The sequence below is a fragment of the Drosophila kikkawai genome, chromosome 2R (genome assembly GCF_030179895.1).
Source record: "Drosophila kikkawai strain 14028-0561.14 chromosome 2R, DkikHiC1v2, whole genome shotgun sequence".
Taxonomy (NCBI): domain Eukaryota; kingdom Metazoa; phylum Arthropoda; class Insecta; order Diptera; family Drosophilidae; genus Drosophila; species Drosophila kikkawai.
Window position 1 is genome coordinate 26,434,787 of NC_091729.1, and position 22,633 is coordinate 26,457,419.

The 22,633-nt window shown below is 39.4% G+C and overlaps 2 protein-coding genes across 2 annotated transcripts in view; one reads left to right on the forward strand and one right to left on the reverse strand.

The window, feature by feature from the left end:
• Nucleotides 1-22,633, forward strand: part of Fili (Fish-lips) — an 82,263-nt gene that overhangs the window by 6,329 nt on the left and 53,301 nt on the right. The window lies entirely within an intron of this gene.
• Nucleotides 5,078-6,158, reverse strand: PpN58A (Protein phosphatase N at 58A). Its single transcript, XM_017163434.3, has one exon. The coding sequence runs from the start codon at nucleotides 6,148-6,150 to the stop codon at nucleotides 5,110-5,112; it is 1,041 nt and encodes a 346-aa protein (XP_017018923.2). The 5' UTR covers nucleotides 6,151-6,158; the 3' UTR covers nucleotides 5,078-5,109.

Genomic DNA, 22,633 nt, shown 5'->3' on the forward strand with positions numbered 1-22,633 from the left:
TACCCCACCCTTTTTTGGCATTCCAAAACTCTCCTTTAAAAAGCCATTATCATTATAATAAACCCACCTTTTGAGCTTCCCTTAACCTGTATCTCTTTCAACATTTTTCGCACATAAATCTTTTAAAAAAAAAAAAAAAAAAAAAAAAATAATAAAAAAGAAACTCAAACACATCGTGGGTGATCTTTCCTTTTATTCGTGGCAACACAAAAGCGCATTCATGATTGATTATCTTCCTATAATTCATTAATTTGACACCCACGCTCACTCGAAGAAATATATATCTAACCGAAAATAGATGAGTTTCGGGTGAATATTTTAATAATCAATAAATTATTTCAATCATTTTGCGCGAAGAATAATACAACAAAAAAATCTCTCAGCGATAGAAATGGGTATACCCAGAAGAAAGAGAGGGGGCACGAGTTGCATGATGATGCGCCCGCATAAAGTGGCAACACAGAGAGAGACAGAATGATTTCTGCTGAGTCAAGATAACGCACACAGGGAAAGAGACAGGCATAGAGAGGGATTGGCAATAGTCCCCGGGAAGTTTATCTTGTCCAGGCAATCGCGTTCGATTATTAACCCTCATAAATAAAGGCCTCGCACTGATGGCGACACAGTAGCTGCCTTTGCTTAACCCCCGCGGCCATCCTTAACCCCTCGCCAAGAGCCTTAACCCTCAGACTTGCGGCCCAGACTCCTCATTTTCATTAGCATGTGCGTGTGCACCTCAGCCTGTCGTTATGTGTCTTACACTTGAAGAAAGCAGATGATTTTTAAGATAATATCATATTTATTTTACAAGGAAACAATTTGGAGTAATAAGAGTTTTACATATTTGAAATCTACAGAAAATGTTTCTTAAAGTATAAAATTAAATTCTTTTAATAATAATTAACTTTTAAATATTTTTAAAACAATTTAAGAATTGTTATTGATTGTTCTAAGATTTCTAAACATTTAAAAAGACGTCAAAAAGTATGCAACATAATATTTAAGGATCATTTACCCCTAAGAAATTTCGTGTAATATACATTTTCATCTTAATTTAGTTGATTTGAAGTCCCTACAGATTTATTTTAAATAAATAGAATATTTATTTTATTCTCCTTCAGAACCCAGTTTTCTTGAAGTGCACTTTTTGCTCTTCTAATAAATGTTTTTCAATTTTCATTGTGGTTAGTATTTTTTTTTTTTTTTATTCGTTGCTCATCATGCAAGTCCATTGTTGTTGGCAGCGGCTTTTCGTTGAAAAATAAAGGAAAAAGAGCGTCGGAAAAAGGAGGAAAAATGCTTTATCATCCACTGGCTGATGATGGCGGGGGTTCCCTGAGGTTCCCTCGGCTTTGTTGGCTTATTGAGCCATAACTGCAACTTTGTTTGTTCTTTCGCTCGTTACAATATCTTATTTTTTCTGTGGTTTTCCACATTTTCCTTGAACATTTTTATTTTTTGCTGATTAATCATGCTTTTTTTTTACTTTTATGGGGTTATCTTGGTGGTGAAAGTGGCTTGAGCTTCAATTTTTCTTATATTTTGATAACTGAATTAGGGTTTTTTGTTGTGAGAAAATTAATTGAAAGTAATTTGAAGTGGTGAACTTGATTAAATGTTTGTTCAGTGAGCTTACAAATTTTTTTTTTAGTTTTTATTAGCTTGACTTTAATTTTAAACAAACCAATTACTCTAAGAGAACTTCCCCTTACCTGCATATTTTCCTACTATTTTTCCCCTTCGATGTTTTATCAATATAAGACAAATCATCATCATCTGTCTAACCTTTTTTCCGATCATATCCCTCCTTTTAACCCCAAAAAAAGCGACCAAAGCCAATTGGCAAGTCATCATTTTTCACGGCCTGCCAAAGGCGCCCGCTTATCCTGTCAGAAAATGTTTTTTATTCCTTCAAAAAAGGAGAAGAGAGGCACCCAAAAGGTGACCAAGCTAATGCCATGTCCTACCATTATAATTTCCCACATTTTATTTTTTGTGCCTTCTCACCGAAACGGAAACCAGAAATGTTATAAATCATTCGCCGGGGCATATTTTTAATAGAGTTGCTACTTTGAGTTCGTTTTTTTCGGTTGATTTTGTTGTGGGTCTTAATTAAAATGCCAGTTGGCTAGTTGGCGAATCTGAAAAGGGTAACAACATCGCCTTTGTAATCTTTTAATTAGCAAACATAAATATTTTCCCCTACTAAACTCGTTATCTTGTTTCCCTTTTTTTGCAGGTGAGTGAACTTTCCGAGGGATAACAAGCCAGTAAAATGTGATTCGAGTAAGAAAACTTTATAAAGCCAAGCGTTCAAAAATGAAGGAAAATTCGTTCATTGAGCAGAGTCAAATCAACTGAAAATCTTTTCACACCCAAAGATACAATAGAAGGGAGGGGGGATGATACTGAATAGCGGGATAGGGATTTCCTTTTTCCTTTCACTTTCTCCGCCGGGCAAACAAAGCGGTTTTCTGGGTGTGTGTTTTGAGTGACAAAACCGCAACAGACATTGACTTTTCACTGGTTTTCCTCCTGTGAAAACTTTAAAGAACCAAAGAGCCAAGAACATTGTCATCATCATCATCATCAGCAGGCATCAGGCAGCCCAACATTTCCTTCCGCTTGTTAGAGGCTTTCTTTTTTTTTTTTTGGATTTTGGGGGTGGGAGGTTGAAGTTTCTTTCTTTTCTTTCTCTTTTTTTTTTTTTGCAAGCGTCACATTTGACGCCCCAGAAGAGGGGGGGATTAAGGGAGAAAGGGTGGCTTTTTCGAGGGTCTACTGTAACCGCCGCTTGGCATATGGTTTAGTTGGTTTTGGCTTCTAGAAGCTCCATGTGATTGATGGTTCTTCCCCTTTTTTCCTTTGGCCATCTGCACCTGTTGTCACTACCCGTAAACTGGAAAAGTTGCTGACTTTTCAGCCCAAGTCTCAGCCAAGGAGAGTTGCAGCAGATATGCTGGGAGGTCTATGAAAATGGAATAGCCCTAAGGGGAAAATATCCCTTGCCATGTTTATTATTGCCTTTTCCTGTTGGGATTATTTTCTTGAGGGAAAAAGAGACCCTTAGGAAATGGGGATTAGAAGTCCAATCAGAGTTTTATATATTTTTTTGGGGTATTAAGAATGATAGCCTTTATAAGGATTTTTGAAATGAAAGTATTACTTATTTGCCAGGACTAAAACTACTAATGAAATATAGTAAATAATTGGAAGAAACTCTTGATATAATATTTAAGATTTATGTTGTTCTTTTTAACAAGAAATCAAGGACATATAAGGCTACTTTATATATTTTATAATCCTTAACCTAACAGAACCAAGGTACTTTCTATTACTCAGCTCTACTTTCTCTCACCTCACATCAAATTTTCCTTTTAAAAGGAGGGCACTACTCTTTCCTACGCTGACATGGAAAACATCTCTAAACCTCTAAGCAAGTTGCGTCTCGACTCCCAGCTTCCGGGACTTGTACGTCAATGTCAAACTTTGACAGATGCCGGCTGGCAAAGGAAAGGAGCAAAAGGAGCCAAAGGAGGCGAGAAAAAAAACCAAAGCATGGATTTACTTTTATTTTATTACTGTCATTGTTGCTCACTCGCTCGGTAGCTGCCAGTGGGTGTGATGGGTGGGTGGGATGGTGCTCCATGGCCGTTATGTGGCTTTTGCGTAAGAATACGGGGTCCCGTTCATGGTCGTCGTTATCCCTTTGGCTCCTTTATCATCCATCTGTGTTCGCCGTACTCCGTTCTCTCTCAGCTTTCTCTCTTCTGCCTTTGTTATCTGCTGTTTAGTCAGGCGAGCGACGGCGTCGGGGAAAATGGGTGAAAGTCTTTCGTCCTGCTGGCAGCTCTTTTTGGCAAGTCGTAAATTAAAAATGGCTTAATATGTAAATCCTGGCAGCTGCCTTCTGTCCAAGAGAGAGGTCGTCATCGTCGTCGTCATAGTCTCCCTCTCTGACTGGGATTAGTTTTGTGGATATTTCGGCTTACGCCTGTCCCTGTCTTCGCATCTGTATCTTTGCATCTCGACTTTTTCTTCGGACATGCTGCTGCTGCATTGTGGGGTTAATGCTGCTTCCACCCCCTCACACACACACACATGTGTCTTTTGTTTTCCTTGGCTGTTGCGACACTGATATGCTTGTGTTGTCATTAGTCAACAACAACCAAAGTCTGTGCATCTCCTTGTGGAGCCTTGGTGTCCTTGCCGTGTTTTGAAGATCTGTCTGAGTCATCATCAGGAGGAGGAAATTCAATTTAGTCTTGAAAAGAAAGGATTAGTTTAATTTTATGCAATGAAATGGGGAATTTTGGGGTTTATTTTTATTTTATAGAAATATTTTTAAATTTATGTCCCTCGTATTTCCTACTAGTTTTTCTCGTATTAAATTAATCAAGTTTCAAGGTCCGTAACCTTATCTATGTGTCACATAATCCCCGCCCCTTGGCTGCCCTTTCATTACCCTATAAATTTGCATTAATGGCCACTCGGCATCATTCCAATTTACCGAAATGGATTGCCATTAATTTATTCCCATTGCAAATTGCAGTGTCATTTAATTTCACTTCTTTTTCTCTTTCATAGAGATATATACTATATGTATTTCTTTTTTTTTTTTTGCCCCCCGCCAATTTGCATTAACATCTATGTATGTGCTGTTGTGTGCGTTTGCGTGTCGTAATGCATTTTAGTAATTATTTTAGCTGCTTTTCACTTTTGTTGAGGGCCCAGTGACAGTCATTAACATTTGTACAAATTTTCTTTGCCAACTTGGCCATAATTTAATTGCCTTTATGACTTTACTAGATGGAAATTAATGATTGTAATTTATCAAATTAATATATATTACTTTTTGCGGTACGAAAAAGCAAAGGCTTTTTATTCTAGATTGCCATTGTTGATGAGATTGCAGTGCGGTTTTTTTCCGATTAATTGTTTGGTAATTGTGCCAGTTAATTATATAATGGCAATGCCACTATTTACACGACTTAATTTGGTTGCTTAATGAATTAATTATTAATTATGCATTGCTTTTTTGATAGAGAAGTTTTAAAAGAGTTTTTTCGTAACAAAACAGAAACATAAAATATACTTTTATTTAAAAAATTAAGCTGTCCTGAACCCTTTTGAAGTCCTGCAAGAGCCCCGCCTCAGAACTTGAAAAGTGCAGAGCAAATCCTTGTCGACTTTCATCATGGCCCCTGAATTTTCAAACTCCCCGCAATAGTTGGGCGCCGAGAAGATGGTTATTAGGCCTCTCTTCGAGAAGAACTCGTAGCCATCCTCGACGCACTGATGGCCCCGACAGATGAGGCTAAACCCGAAGCGGTGCAGGAAGCCACTGACCACGTCCGAGCCGAAGGTGTAGCTCACGCCCCGCGCGTTGGGCCCCCAGCCGATCGTCCGCTTGTCGGGATCGGCCCAGAGGATGTCGCACACCAAACCGGACTCGGGTATCTCCAGGGGTCGCTCGATCTTCCGGATCTGGTCGAGGCTAAACAGAGTGGGGCTCAGGCCGCCGTGGCAACAGAAGATATTGTTCTCGATGATCGCCGCCAGAGGCAGGCAGTTGTAGCAGTCGACAAAGGTGCGCCACAGCTTGATCGTAAAGCGCCGCTTGCACTCGTCGTAGAAGCCATAGAAGTGATTCAGGCTGGAGCATTCGTGATTGCCGCGCAGCAAAAAGATATTATTCGGATGCCTGGCCTTCAGGGCCAACAGGAGAGTCAGGGTCTTAATGGAGTGCTTGCCCCGGTCCACGTAGTCTCCCAGGAGCAAGTAGTTGGTATCTGGCGGATAGCCATTCAGCTTGAAGTAACACAGCAGATCCTCGTACTGTCCGTGGATGTCGCCCAGCAGGTTGATGGGGGGCAGGATTTCCAGGAGCGTCGGCTGACTCAGAAGCACCACCCGCGCCTGGGCACACACATTTTCGATGTCCCGAACGGACACCGACGAGCAGTTGTCCAGGGACGGTAATGCTTTCAGTCTGCCAATAACCTGGTCCAGATTCAAACGCTCCTGGCGGTCGACGGGTGACTTGGCAGTCTGCTTTGGAATTTCGTGGAGTTTTTGCTTGGACATTTTTGGACACAAAAAGCAATAGTGTGGAGATGGTATTAGGTTCTTTAAGTATATCGTTTTCATGTCAGATTGGAAGTGATTTCTAGGGCAGCGTTACAATATTTTAAATATTTGTTGTTGGATTGTATTTTAAGTATTTAAATTTAGCAATAATCAGCTCTACCATTTTATGATATTTTAGAAGGCTAAAATGCCTTTCTTTTTGTTGGATATCTTTAATTCTTAGCTTTTAGCAAGCTCCTTGGCCAATCTCTCTACAAAAAGTGTCGCCAAGCACATACATAACTGTCTTTCAATCAACTAAATTTCAAAACACCAGCCATCAGTCCACGTCCACTAAGCGTCCCGTTCCCCCCGAACCCTAGGAAATCCCCCCTAGAAACACCCCGTGTCTCTTGGCGTGTCCGCCCTTCATCTTTGTGTGAGCCATCGCATCCGTTGCTTTTATTTTTCAAATCAACATAATGGACACTTTGCCCGACGGCAGCATCACGCCCCCACACCCCCTTATCACACCCCCTCCAGCCATGTCCATGCATACATATATAAAAAAAAAACAACAACAAAAATTACAAAAGGCAACTTCAGTTTTTGGGCTTTGACAGCTGACACAGAATGCAGAAAGCGAGCGACGCATTTTCTAGTGGGTGGGCCTTGGCTTGGTCCCCATTCCTCCCCCCCCACTCCGCTACTGTCCTCGCCCTCCAGGGGTGGATCAAGGCCTCCTCTACCATTACCTCCCCTTTTTGGCCAGTCAGTTCTTAAGCCGAAACCTACCGCAGATGCAAATTTCTACGCTTTGTCCTTTTCTATTAATGCACTGGAAATATTTCCTAGCAGGTGTTTTAGCAGGTCCTTCATTAGTTCTCAATTAAAACATTTAAGCTGAAAAGTTGGAAATTCTAAAGTTAAATGAGAATATGATGAAAACAACCTTAGACTTTAAAGTATAGCAATAATGATCATAAATGCCCTTTAAAAATTCCCAAAATATGTTAACATTAAAAGAAAATTATTTATTCTTTGCCCCCAAATTTCTCTCAGTGCTTGTCTGTCTCTCTGTCACTCATTAAACATTTTGCTAACTGCAACAGCCGAGTGTTGTTGCCGCTGTTTGGGCTGGTTGTCATGGCAAGTGTCACAACAGTCGCCTGCATTTTGTTGATTTTACGAGCATGTGACAGGCTGAGATTCTGCGAATGCATCAACCCTGAACCGGAGGAAAGGAAATTGTAGGAGGGAGTCGGACGGAAGCGGGCAAAACAAATGTAAGTCGTGTGATTAGTAACGGATTCCGCAAAAGGGGATCCCCGAGCACTCAGACCTGGACCCACTCTCTGGGCCTTTGAACCGCGCCCCTGATCCATCAGCTTGACAAGAACATATCTGCCCACATATGAGTATTTTCAACCCACTCCCAAGTATTTCCCACTTCAAATTCTTTGATGAAGTCTGTCTGCTTTTTTTGTTTTGCCCGTTTGCCTTGACACAGACCCTCAGACTGCTCGGCACTTTTTGCTTGCCATTTTCATTTATTTTGCCCATTGTAGGCCAGCCCGCAACTTTGATTTCTTCTGGAGTAGCAGTCAGGCTCTTCGTGAATTCATTTTAATTAAATTCTTGGAGGCAATTTTCAAGGGAAGGGAGAACAGTATTTCTAAATTAAATAAATTGAAGAAGATACAAAATATTTTTAAAATTATTAAACAGCTACAATACGTATGGGAAATTAATATAGTATAAATAATTGTCTCTCTTGTGGTCTTTTCCATCCTCAAAAGAAAAGAGTAATTCACTCATTACACTTTTATTTGTTATTTGCACTTTTCCCCTACATTACCACTTCTTCTTCTGGTATTGTGCAAGTAAATAAAGAAAAGATTTCACACGAATTATTATCTCTGCACTTTGCATTCAGAGAAAGAGGGAGGGGTTGGAGATTTGAGGCTATTTTTGGATGAGCCGCTTCTGTTTCATAGAGCAAACACAGCTGGAACCTTTTATAATACCCTGGAAGGGTATAATCATTTTAGTCAGCAGTTTGTAAGGGAGTCATTTTTGCCCCTAAAAATCATATATATTCTTGATCTCCGAATTTAAATTAGTGTATTTTTGGCTTAGTTACGATCGATTTCCTTCCTATTCGATGTCATTTTCCTAGGGTATCCAAACTTCAGTGGTTTTTTTTGTTTTTATTTGTTTATTTTTGTTTGGTTCCCAGCTGAGTTTTTGCTTTGCTTATCTAAATGCACTTCTCCCCTATATATTTATCTTCTTACTCTTGCACACAGTCGGGTGTTCCCTTTAGGCCTGCTGTTCTTATCTCTGTATCTGTTGTTATTGCTTTTTGAATGCCCGCACACATTGGTGCACTGGGAAAAATAATCTTGCAACAAGTATTTATTGAAAATCCTAAAACATAAATCAATGTAAAATAAAGTTTAAACTAACTATTAAAATATATAAACATCGAAATACATTTAAAATATATATAAGAAATATAATAAATAAAAGTAGTATTTTACTATTTTTTCTATATTTTCACTAGCAATTATTAAATCTTATTAATAAAATCATTACATTATTTTACATTTTTATACCACTATCCCATTAATTTCTCTCTCTGCTTTAGCAGTAGCATTCGCTCTCTCTCTCCCCCACTCCTTTTGTTTGTCGTTGTAGTTGTTAATTGCTTGCCGCTACTTTCTTGCACTCCATCACTCTCCCGCTCTCTCTCTCTCCAGACTCCCTTTCTCCCCCGCCCCCCGGTTAATCACAGCACACATCAATGCGGTAGTTGTTGTTGGCTTTCCTTAATGGGTTTTTATTTGTTTATGCATGTATGAGTACGAAGATGAGGGATGCCCCCTGCTGACCGCTCTGCTTCTTGTCCCAGACATTCTATATCTTCTGGATAAATATGTATCTCCTTCTAGCGGCTCATCTTTTGCTATATCCCCGCCTTTTTTTTTTAAGACTCCTGGGAATTTTTACAAATGTTTTCAATGACAAGTGCTCTTAGCCAAAGAGGAGGAGGTGGGTGGGGTTTCTGTGGGTGGCTAGAATTTCGAAATTGTTTATACTTAAAGAGGCGTGGCGGCGGAATTTTGTCTGCTCATTTTTTGGCCTCCTGTCATTTAAGTTATTAATTATTTGTTTGTTTGGCTTTTTGAAGTTTTTTAGACTTTTTTTAGGAAAGGGAAAACTGTGGAGGGAGAAAATGGGACTATGATTAATTAATTTTTGAGGGGTGTTCTACTTTTTAAATATATTTCTTAAGCAATGTTCAACTAATTTAAAATATACATATTTATGAAATTCTCAACTAATTTATTTAATTTTTTCTTTTAGGTGAGTCTCTGGGACATTTAGAAATATATCTACCCAAGAACTTGTAAGTTAAATAACAAAATCTCTATAAATATTAATTACCAACTGATTGATAGTTCCCAAGCCTACACTTTCATTTTGTAAATACAACATTTACCCCTAGCCTTCATAACAAACCATCAATCAAAGTCTTTGGTTAATGTCATATGACGAAACTCGAAATCAATTAAATATTTATTATCAACAAAAAGAATCTTTTCATAAAATCCGGAAATAAATATAAAATTTCCCATTGCAATTTGCTGCCCAAAAACATACATTAAATACATCTGTATACAATCCCAAACTTAATTAAAACATTGAAGTCGGTCTGAGTGGGGGAAAATGTCATTTCATTTCATAATTTCGATTTTTGACATTTGCCAGAGGGCTGCCGATGCAGTTTTTGCGGGCTGTGACTAATTAACACATTTATAGAGTGACAAACATGACGCACAGAGACATGGCCCTCATATTGTACGATCCGTTTGTGTTTTGTAGGGAAAACCCACTCAGCTGACCCCGGGCATTAACATTTGTATCGCATTGTCGCTGGAAGGGAGTTTGTAATTATGCACAAACCGAAAGGGACAACTGTTGACATTTTCAATTGTCCTCGTTTATGGCGACCCCGAAAAATGGTTGCTAATTAAGCAATCAAATAGTTCGGTGGCTTTGGCTAAAGGGAAAGTGGTTTGCTTGGAAAAATAATCTAAAACTGATAACTAACTGATCTTAAGAGGCAAAACAAAATATAGTGAAGCTAGCAATTAATAGAAAATGGAAAAAATATATTTTAAATATTATTAAACATTATTATTATTATTTTTATTTTACTTAAAGACAAAAGTAATCAACCTTTAACCCATCCTCTCCCCTTTAAAGAACAACCTTGTACAAAATTAATGGACAAGACCCAATTTAAGACCATAAAACCCAGAAAAATCGGGAAAAAACTCCCCAAAAACCCCACAAAAAGATGCAGATATCTGTAGTAAAGAGGGAAAAACTGTAAAGTCCCACAGAAAACCGGACAAGAGGTCGGCGGACGGGCGGACAAAAAATACGCCCAGCTAGAGACGTGTGCCGCCAAAGCTTTTATAGCTGGGGCTATAACACAATGCGGCGCGGCCCAGAAAACAAATATAAATCAATCCGGGGGCCAGAGGATCCCCCGCCGGAGAGTTTCCACCATATTACCAGAGACAAAAGACTCCGCGGGATAAGGAAAGTGAGGGAGAGGTAGACACCAGAGATGCCCTGGCTTTTTGTTTATTTATTCATTGATTTTAATACACTGCCGCGGACAGGAGGGAGTGAAAAAGTTCTTGTAAATGGAAATGCATTTTCGATAAACCATTGGAAATTGATTTTTCCCAAACACCTTTTCGGTGTTCCGTTCCGTTTCCCTTGCCCCGAATTTTCCGACTAATTGTGCGTGTGTGTGACGTTGGGTGGCATTTTCTTGTTCCCTTTTTTTTCTGTAGGGAAGCTGCTTTGTTTAGGATTTTCATTGATTTCCAGCTGTTTTTCCCCCGCTGCTTGTTGGAAATTATTTTCCCCCCTTAAAACGGTTTTTCATTGTAATTTTAATATGCATCTTTCTGCGGTTGCCCTGCTGCTGCTGCTGCAGTTGTTGCTGTTCTGGTTTTATGGCTATTTTTATGTTTTAATATTTATGGTTTTTAATGTTCCATATTTAGTGGTTTCATTTGACTGCCGCTCCATGCACGATTCTCCAATTTCCTATACGGTTTCTCTTGTTTTTTATTGGCTTGTTCTGCAACGGAAATTGATCGTTAAAACCTACACAAACTGGGCCCTAAAAAACAAGGAAATTCACACGCTGTGGGAGGAATTATCTGGATTATGTCTGGTGGTAATTAATATGTTTTTACACAAAATGAGATTTAATATATATGGGAAGGGAGTATGTATGGGATAACAGTCTGAAGTTATTCTTTTAATATCTTCGACAGGACCCTCTTTACAAACATTTTCAATATTATTTCCCGTTTTTATGTTCTAGTTGATTCCCTCTCTTCCTTGGCTGCCTGCACTTAGCCAAGTCGAGTGTAAACAATAGAAGACCAAGATGAGGAAAATGTAGAAAGGCTGGCCATAAAAGCAAGTGCAACACTTGATCAGCTTAAATCAAACAAAATGAGGAATAACATTTTCACTCACACATTTCCACCACTCACTCACTCACTCGCTCACTCGCTAACAAGTCAAGTCAACTCGTCACTCCGGTGGGTGGGTGGGAAATGTTGAAGAGTGGGCGTGGCTGCGGTCGTTGAACGTCCAAGTCCCTCTACTACTATATGGGTGGGCTCTGGGGGCAACTGTTATATATATTTTTCAGACATTATAGCACTTTACACTTTTCACACGCTAAAATAATATTTTTGCAGGCTGCAGGAAGCGGCAACGGCGGCGGTGGGGTTCATAGACTTTCAGTAGGAAGTGTTTACTCTACTCCATTTGGCCGAAACCCCCCTCGTCGTCTCTCGAGTTGTGCAAACAGCAGAAAACCGTAAAGGGAAACAAAAGCCCAGGGAGCAGCGCCAAATGTCAAGTAGCCGTCAATTGGACAGGGCGACATAAGCAAAAGAAGAGGCTGAAGCTGAGGTATATGGAGGGGAAAATCGAGGGGGAAAAGGCGCTGAAAAGCTGAAAAGCATAGCCGGCCAAACAGCAAGTGAGTTGGGACAGTTTTGTTAACCACAATTGGGCAGACACGACAAACGAGCCTCAAACTTAATGTACTGAGGGAAATTAAATTTTTATGGGTATTTAATCCTAGAGTTTATTTTAATCGAAAGGTGTAGTAATTTGTGTAACCACCGGTTAAGTTGTTAAATAAATAAAATATTATATTTAAATATATTATTATTATATTTAAATAGCTGAGAATAAAGCGAGTTAAGCGTACCATAAGATTCTTATTAATTGGAGTGTAATATTTATTTTTATTTTTGTTAACCACCGGTTAAAATCAATATCGATTTCATACGTTAGACTCCTGCATTTTGGAGGTATTTTAAAATACCCATAAAATTTGACACAATATAATTTCCATTTTTAAAATTTGTATATAATTTTATATACATTTTATTTTCTTCTACTTACAAGTATCTTCTACTACTACTAGTTTTTGTCAGTGCCTTAAGAGTGTTTGCATTAGTATCCTGCTTGGCTCCTTGTCTTGGTCTTGGTGTTTTTCCACTTCGTCTTCCTTTGCTTCGTTTTCTTTTTCGTTTTTCCTTTCTTTTTTTTTGGGCTTTTGGGCAAACACTTTTACCGTTGACTTTGCTGCCCTTCTGATGGCTTGTAGTTGTTTTTCCTCGCTTTTCCTACGAGAAAACTCTCTTTGAGAGGCAGAGGCGGGAAAACCGCTTAGCATGTTTACCGTTATGTACGCTCGGCACTTGAATTCGCCGCGCGTTGCATTAGTTCGCCGCATCCGCTTTTTACCCAGGTGAGCGGTAGGGAAATGCGAGGAAATGGCGGGAAATAGGAAGCGAAAAAAAAAGGGTTAAAGGGCGGGGGGGACGAGGGCACACACCTGAAGTGTAGTTGGGAAACTCTGCCGCCGTCGCTAATGTTTGCTCTGCTCTGTTTAACCCATAAACGTGCTTTAAGCCCGTCTCCTGCTGCGGATGCGTGTGTGTGCCTGGGTGTAAGTTGGGCTTTGGCAAACATTTTGTGCCGCGTCTAACGAGTCACGCACACATACGCACGCAAACACGCGAAATGGAGCAACTCTGCCGGCAGCAGGGTTGCCAAGTGGTGGGCCGGCTTTTGGGCCTTTGTTGTGACTGTACTTTGAGCCGACAAAAAAATGAAGTACATGTTCAAATTTGTAAGTTTAACGTGTTTTTCTGACAGGCTAATTAGTTGCCAATCTTGACAAAATCTTTGACAATTAATTAAGGGAAATGTAAAGGGCGAAACACGAAAACTAGCCTAGTTTTAGGGTTGCCAAATGGCAATGTGATGCATGCTTTTTCAGGGAATTATGTTCTCCTTTAATTAACTTGAAACTATAAATTCTAAGTAAACTTCTTGCTTACTTTATTCCCTCACAAATTGAGTATCATTTACTGTTCGCACCAATTGAGAATCATAAGCTTACAAAGTACTTTCTCCTCCTGTTCTGTATACCCCAGCTAATTACTCGTTTATCTACTCAAATCTCCACCAATTAATTGAGTTGAACATGCCCCATGTCATCATTCCCCCAGATAATCCCAAGAAAAGAACTTGATCTTGGCCAGAAGTAAAATTTAATTAATAAAACAAAAAAAAAGAAGGAAAAGGGCAAGAAACAATTGAGGAGAAAGAAGAAAAGACACGGCAGAGACGGCATCTTCTAAGCCAGAGGGACGTGTTGATGTCCATTTAAGTTAATACTGATTAATGCTGACAAATTAACTATGAAATTAATCAATGTCCGAGTATGTAGAGCAAGTTGAACAACAACGGGCCCGGAAAGTCGAAAAAGAGGCTAGGCCCCCGAGGTTGATAACATCGTTTGGGGACGCTCTTTCGGGGGGTCAGAACTTCTGTTGTTTGTCACTTGTGACGATTTATCAATGCCAGCATAAATAAGAGACGGGCGGGCATTTCATCAAAGTGTCAGGCAGATTATCAACTCAGAGAAAGACAGAAAGACAGACGGAGACAGCCTCTCGACTTGACTTGCGTTGACTTTAGTTGCCATATATAAATATAAATATATACACTATTATAGAGAGAGAGACAGAGGCTAGCATTGTGCGTGTTTGCAGTCCATCAAACAACATGTTAATTCCAGGTTCATCAGCATTATAATCAACATAAAAAGTCAACTTTACTTATTTATATATATAGACAGAGAGACAGTGAGCGACAGAAAGCAAGCATTTACCATGCAAAAGTGAGCATAAAAGTTCCCATCATCATACCATTCCCATTTCCATCTCGAGAGGATGAGGATGCTGCTCTGCTGCCGGCTGATGATGATGATTGAGCAATGGCACGCAACGACTTTATCTTTATCTTTATCTTCCAGTTTTTCCTTTTATTTGCTTTTTTTGGCATCCGAAATTGCATAATTTATTGCGTGTGACAAATCGTAAAGGCAGGTCTCTGTCCGGTTCCAACACAACTGTTTTGCATAACTAATTAAGTTCGGTTGGAAGATGGACATGGCAGTTGTTCCAGGTGTCACAGGGATTAATTTAGTCATCTGCTTGTAATTTTGAGATCCTTTTTGAGGGGCTTAAACATTTCAATTGGTGAGGAGAAAGAGGTTTAAGGGATCTCTGGTTAGGGTATGACTTTAAAATTGGAAAGAGGTGTTTTTTGAGAGAGATTAAAGGGTAGAGTTTTGGAAAAATTTATATAAAAATAATTTGTAGAACTGACTTCAAGTCACCGACACTCTAAATACCTTTTAAAACCTTTTAAAATTTTAGAATCCAACTCAAGTTCTTATTGTTCAAGTTTCTTACTAAAAAATGGTCAATAAATAATGTAGAAAATGTCTTTATTAAGCACAAAAGAAGGTCAACACTTTACCCCAGATTTAAACCTGATTCTTCCTCCTGTTCCCCTATAAATAAAATCCCCTAGTCTTCATCTTTTATTCATAATAAAGACATTAGGGCCTGCACCACTCAGCAATCTAAATGAGAATGCGTCAGCGGGTAATTGGAAAGCTCAAAGCATAAATTATAGGCTAAAATGCACCAATATTCAGAGAAAAAAAAGAACCCATAAATTCGTGTCCACTTAGGAGATGTCACAACAGCACCACCAACCAGGCACGGATCGTGGCGGCGATAGTTAATTGTGACCATTGGATGAACAAATTTATGGTAGCATCGGTAGACGGAATAAAACCCCAAAGTTATGGACTGCAGGCGACAAGCAATCGCCTTGAAGATTTCCAGTAATCTTGACCGCCATTCGGTGCATGCATAAATTTTGCAAATTATGTGCAATGAGAGGCAGCCAGCCAGCTCTCCTTGGTCCAGCCTGAGGCTATGGGGCAGAAATACCCACAAAAAATATACAAGAAAAAGAAGGAAATATCCAGGCATCATACTCCCCAAGCTAATTGAACCAGTAAATCGCAGTCACATTGCTTTCGGCCTTAAGACGAACCTGAACCTTTCTTTCCTTCATTCAGTCTCTCTGTCCTGTTGCTTTGTTTTTCTTTGGCTTTCCACTGTAATTCCTTTGCCATTGTGGCCCTGAGGGGGTTTTTCCGCTTTGGACACGACTTTGTCGTTGGTCTTTGGTGTATGTTTTTTCTGCTCTGGCCATTTTCCGATTGGAAAGTTCAAGTCTTTCCTTTCCGCCCTTCAGGCCATATTCTGTCATATTTTTTGGGCGGTGTCAGAGTTAGGTTTCTGGCTACAAAAGGAAAGGCAGAGCTGGGAGAGGCTGGAGGTGCGAGAAATTACAATAAATATAGAGGGGATTGAGCAATCTTATCTCTCAGTTATTTGCATATTTCCCCAAGAGATAGCAGCAGCTGTAAAAGGTAAATTCGGAGCGTATATGAATCCGAAATTAGATTCTTATCACAGAATGTTACAAAGATGAAAGAGGAGTCATATCCTGCGGCTGAGTACAAACAAGGAAGACAATTAATAATACTTAAAAAGGCAGAGGGGAGGTGGGGGCATATGTGTGTGTGTTCGCCTATGTGTGGGGGTGTGTTTTTCAGGGTAATTAATAATGTTCACTCACCTGGAAGCCCACATTCTCCACGACTGGAGTTGAGTTATTTGCAGCATTTTTCTACCCGAAAAATTATTACAAATTGCTTGGGCTTAGCCTGGACTTTAATTGAAATTAGGTGCGATAATTAAATGCATTTTTGGTCTAGCCCCTATATGCTCATTCTAAGGGTAACCTTTGACCCAAGGAGGTGTGGCCAGAACATATGGTACTATATGTTAGCGGACTCAGAGGGGGTGTGTTTGTTCACTTTTTGTTGAATCAAGTGTGGTCACTTATGCGGCAACGATACACACAACACACATCCCAGTTGATTTATGACAGGACATGTGCCGGGTTTTCTTTTTTTCGGGAAGGAGAAAGGTCCTTCCGAATAAATGGTAGCAAAGCATGAAGTCCACAGCTGCTCAAAATGGTTTAGAAAAGGTGTGAAAGCGGTCAGGGAATTTATTTTAAAATAATTGGGTGCAGTCTACTAAGCTTTCTAATGTGTTATATTATTTTGAATATTTAAGTGAGCTGTATGACCCCTGAATTGCTTGAAAATATATAAAAACTTAACTTGAATATTAAATTAAAAGTTAAACTATTTTTTCTCATTTTTTTCCTTTACAGGTAAGCATTTTGTGGACTTTTATTGATTGAATTCCATTACAAATCCTCAATGAAACGTAAGTTTAATTCAAATACAAACCTTTATTCATAATTTTCCGCTTAAATGCCAAAACAAATAATAGGAAAACCCTAAAAACGTGTAAAAAGAAAGGCATATTTACCCCGCAATCAATATCGAATGCATTTCCCATTTCCCATTCATAGGAATGCCATTTTCAAATATGTTTCGGACTTTTAAATGCGCCTTTGATGTCTGTTGTCTGTTTTGTGTTGCGGCGCCTGCCCCGCCCCCACCATTTTGCTGATTTCGCCCGCCTCCCCCTTTCCCTTTTCCGAAAATTTCCCCCAGCTTTTCCGACGAGACTGCTGCGCTGCCCCCTGGGAGTGGTAGCATATGCAAACGGCATTTTGTGGCTGCATCATTAACAGCATTGAAGCCAGAGGCGCCCGCTTGAAAGGGGGCTGAGGGTTCAGGCTCTCCCCCGCCGCTTCGACAGACAAAAACAATTACATTTCAATTTGGCTGATGTCAAAATCAGTCTCGAGGAGTACCCCTTCTTCAACGGCTGCCAAAAAGCCAGCCACTGCTCAAATAATTGTTAATTGAAAATTTTGTTGCCAAACAGCGAGGGAAAATCAGCGGAAAAAGGGCTCTGCATGTTGCATGTGGCCAAAAATATTTATGCATTTAAACAATGCCAAATGAGAGCCATAAACAAAGGCAAAAAGGGGCCGGGCTTAGTCCGGGTCTGTAGGGGAATTTTCATAAATTATGCACAGCTGGAATTGCCGAATTCGAAATTCGATAATCATTTCATAAATTTTAATTGCAAATTCTGCACAATTAAATGGCAAAAGAACGAAAATTGAGGGAAATGAAATATTCATGAAACATTCCCGAATTGTTTGTCAAGTTTTTGGCGGAAAATCCCGCAATGATCTGCAATTAAAATGTTTAATTTGAATGTTTGGCCCGGAAAATGTAAACCGAATCAATGAGTGACTTGATGACAATCAAAGGAAATTAGGCACTAAATGTTTCAATAATAAAATCAAAACATTTTCAGCGACTGCTGCTGCTGCTGCTGCAGCTGCTGATTGCCGCAATTAAAGCGTAATTAATTTAATTAAATTTAATTTTAAATTGGCTGCGGTGATGGACATAATGCTCTGTCTCTCTGGCTAATTGTTATCAGCGAAAAATCTTAATTGCTGTTCGAATTAACAAATTAAAATTGATTTGCTTGTGGAATAGTTTTTTTTTCTGCAGACCATCAAATATAAATCCAGCTCCAACTAGTGATTATATAACCATTTTGCATAGCTCTCAGGCTTTTTGTATGAATTCCCTAATTACCCTGGAGTATCATCAATAAAACATCAAAAGACCAAAAGCCGTGGAGCAGCCACCTGTTTTTGGGTCATCAACACATCTATACCGCCGGGTGGTCGTGGTCTTGGCTAATGGTTAATGGTCTTTAGGAAAGCATTTAAAACGCGTTTGCTACATATGCTTGTGAGAAGATAATTTAGCAAAAAAAAAACTAATTTTCCTGTGTCTTTCAGGGAGGTTTAGAGGGGCGAAAATTAAGGATAGAAAATATTAAAAAATACATTTTCTTTTATTATTCCTTCTTGTATAAAAGTATTCTTAGTTTACTTAACAAATATAACATGATATAAGTAAACTTTAATTTAATATACAAACTTCCTTGCTTAATTATCTTCCTCCAAGAGTTCTTTGATATTTCCTTTGTGACGACAAACTCTCCCTGGGCATATTAGCTTTGTCTTTCCTTTTGGCCAACTGTCATTAGCCAGGGCTAAACAAAGGACTGGCTTTATGCCTGCGTGTACACTGTACAGTGGAGCCTTAATTAAATTATGACTACGTTAATGTGCCGTTACATTCGCCAAGTTCCCCCGCTGCCGCCATTTTAGTGGCTTTGCATGTCGCTGCTCATCAGCCGCAAATCGCTACCAACACACATACACACACACACACTCATTAACGTTAACACACACACACACTCACTCGCATGGAGTAATTTTCGTTTCCTCTTCCGGGGCCCTGTCCTTTTGTTGACTTCCGTTGCTTTGGCGTTTCGTGTCAGCCATTTGGCGAAATGTAAATAAAGTAATTAAAGTAATAAAATTTGTTTTTATGTTGCCTGCTGGCGGATCCTTCTTCAGTGGAAAGGTGATAATTACGCTTATTTAATCATTTATTATGGCCATTTTGATGTACGCTCTTTTTGGTCAATGTTACCCTTTTAGGCTGTCTTTCTCGTTTTTATATTTCTGCCTCTCTTTCTGGCTTTGTGCATTTGTCGATTAATTTGTTTATGACACGAAATTGTCGCGTTTATCACATGGCTTAGTCGTTCATCAGGGGTTTCCTCTCTGTTGTTGCCATTTTTATTTTTCCATTTCCTGTCTGTATTTGCATTTGTTAAGCCTTCAGTTTGTTTGTTTAGGCTTTTGGTAAAGCTTAAAGGATACCCTCTAAAAATAGAAACCAAGGTTGTTAAGGCAGTTTGAGGGGTATAAAAAAAGAAGGAAATTTAAAATGTTTTTCCTTTTAAAATAGAGACAACTTTTATAAGATTTGAGTTGCTAGTTATTCGAATTATTCCATAAATAAAATATGGAAATCACCTTTCCTAAATATCCACTAGAGCTTACTCCTTTTCCTGTTAAAAAAACACATAACAAATCAATTAGTTTCCCTATTTCACACTCATATGACTATGCATGCATATATCAATTTTAATTTAAATAAAAAAAGCAGTAGACAAAAAAGATAACCCTCCCAATTGCCATGGCAACTATGAATGCCAAAGTTTTTCTGCAAGCAGACGTATGTAAAAAAAAACAATTTTAAATTAAATACCAGACAGCACAGACAAACGAAAATAGAAAAAAGGAACCCTCCTCTAGAACCCACTGCCACTCGGAAGAGGAAAAATAAAAGAAAAACTGGGAAAAGCACAGCAACAACAAGCGAAACAGCTTCATTTAAATGGCACGCGAGGGCCCCACTTGAGCCCTAGACAGGCTACCAAAAACTCCCCCCAGACTCCAACTCCTCATCTCCTCACAATATGAACTTTGGCCAGACAATGTAATGAAAAAACTTCTCACACTTTTGAGGAGAAAAACCAGAAGCAGAATTAGAAGTATATCTACAAAAAAAAGGGAACCCTGCAAATGTCTAGGGCGCGTATTAAATAGTTGCAATTTTTTATCACCCCCAAATAGCTCGGGGGAGATCCTTCTGTATATATTTTTTTGTTGGTTTGCCTGTGTATCCAACAGTAAATAATTTTCAGGTTCAAGTGCCATATAATTTCCCTTTACTCTCTCCCTCGTTTTTTTCTACAAATTACACGGTCTCCGGCACACCCACCACACCGATTTCTGGGCCCCCTTCTTTTCGGCAAAGAGCCCGCATAAATAACGCCATTAAACATGTTCGAACAAGGAACCAGGGAATAAGTAGGGGGTGTGGGAGGGGTGGCAGGGAGGGGGTGGTGTTATTAGTGGGTGCCAGGGTGTTCCTAGACGGTGCCTGATGTTGTCCTCCTCGTGCCTTGTGCGTTTTTGCGCTACATTTTTATCTGCCGCCCATTTCAAGTTTTCAAAACAGCATTCGGATGGTTTACACTGAGAAAAAATAGTGTGGGGGTGACTGTGAAATATTTGGGGAGATAGAAAATAAGTTGGTTAATTTTTTAGAATATTTTTTATACCAAAATTAAAACAAATTGAATCTAAGAAATTTTGTGAAAGTTAGAAAAAAGCTTAAATCAAAGATAACTCAAGTTAAAATTATTTTGGAAGGTTGTAACTGCTTTAATTATATTTTATATTATTTTCTTTTTAGTTTTTTAATTAATTTACGATTTTTTAATACAAGAGAAAACTATTTTTCATATTTTTGTAAAGCTCAAAGTCATAAAATTCTGAACTTCTCTTTAAAAAGGTTTGTATTTCAAAGAAAAATCATTTTTAAAATATTTTTTAAACATATTTTATGTATTATCCTTCAATAAAATTTTCCTAATATTCTAGGAGTACCCCTAATTTTCTCTCAGTGCTTCGAGCAGCTTCAGTTTCGTTTTCAGGTCGCCTCTGCCATATATCAAACGATCCAAGCTCATGTGTCTGAGCCCTGTCGTGCGGTTGCCAGCCAGCAGACGGCCGCCTGTTCAATGTCCTGGCATCCTGTATCTGTTCCTGCTCCTGTTGCAGCTCCTGTAGCCTCTGGTCTGGCCCCCCCTGAGGGTTCCTGTTCCCGTTTCCCATTTCCCAGTGCCTGTTTTTCCATTTCCCCCGCCGCCCAGACCAGGCTTTGGCTTAATTGCCAAATGTGTTTAGGTGCGGTTTCGCCTTTCCATTGTCCTCGCTCTTGGCCCCGTGTGCGAGCGTTTTTCCGCACAACAGAATTAAAAAATGTGGCAATGTGGAAAAGCAGGGAAAAGAGGGAAAACCAGAACCCAGAGGGTTCTTCATGAAGGACCAGGACCAACAGCTGAGGCCCTTTATTCGATACATCGCACAAATTTGCATGTTTCGGGGGACCAGCCCAATTCACGTTGAGCCGAGAGAAGCTTTTGAAGTTTTATGGTTTGCCATTTGATAACTTGGCACACGAATGGCGGAGTTATATCCTGAATTTTCAGAGGGTTTGGAAAAACAATGGTAATGCCATTTGGCTTTTGTTTTGTGATTTTCCGATTGAATGGTCAGTTAAGCGGAAGTTGCAGTGTAATGTTTGTAGAATAGAGTATTTTTTAGAATTTTTTCAACGAAGTTTTAACTTTAAATTGTATTTTAAAATTAATACAAACATTGGTAAGGCTTATGTTATGATTGTAAAGCTGCTTTCCAAGTGCTTCTTGAATTATTTAAATTGAATTTTTGCCCTACAGCTCCCTTGAAGTCCTACTTTTAGCCTTTTGATTATACATTTCTCTCATTTATATTCCTCCTATATGATTTTCCATATCAACCATGAACACTAGCATTTATTTACCTTTAACAACTCCGCCCTGAAGTAGAATTTCTAGCATTGAAACACTAATTACACTCGGTTGACACACCTCCCGTGGGCGTTGCCGCCTCGTTTTCCTTTCAACTTGGACACGCTTTTTGTGGATGGCCAAGATACCCTGTCTGTTGTCTAGACCAACTTTCGGGGTCACTCTTGGCCAGATTTTCTAGGCAGAGCTGCCAGCCAGCTCTTTGTCTGATTTTTGTTAATTTTTTCTGTTAAACGGAAACACTTCAAAGTCGTCGGAGAAAAGCCGAAACATAAATGCAAATTTTTCCCCCGCCAAACCCAGGCTCGATTCATTTCAATGAATGAATGTGTGTGCGCGCGCGGAGGGTGAGTTATGAAAGCCCGGGGCGTTTCACTTGTTAAAACAAATTATAGGTTTCGTTTTGATTATTTTCGAGCTCTCCCGGCTCTTTTTGAGGTAGGTAGTATGCGCCTAGGTAGGCCCTGGTGTATAATAATACGAATTCATTTGCATATTTTCCCAGTTCCAGTTCCAAGAGGGGGAGCGACCGAAGCGGAGCCTCGAAGGAAGTCAGATTACAGTCCTTTAAATGGGTCAGAGTTCAAGTCAAGTACAAGATGTTTTTACTTCCTATTGCCTGGGTTTTCTCTTCTCTTTTTTACCAGTCAAGCGTTCGATATGGGAAGTATCCGTCACATATTGAAGGCATTAAGCGATCTGTCTGTCACTGAATCGGCCCACAAATGTGTCAAACCGCAGTCAGATCAACAGGCACTAAGCGGCGAGCACTCACTTCTCCC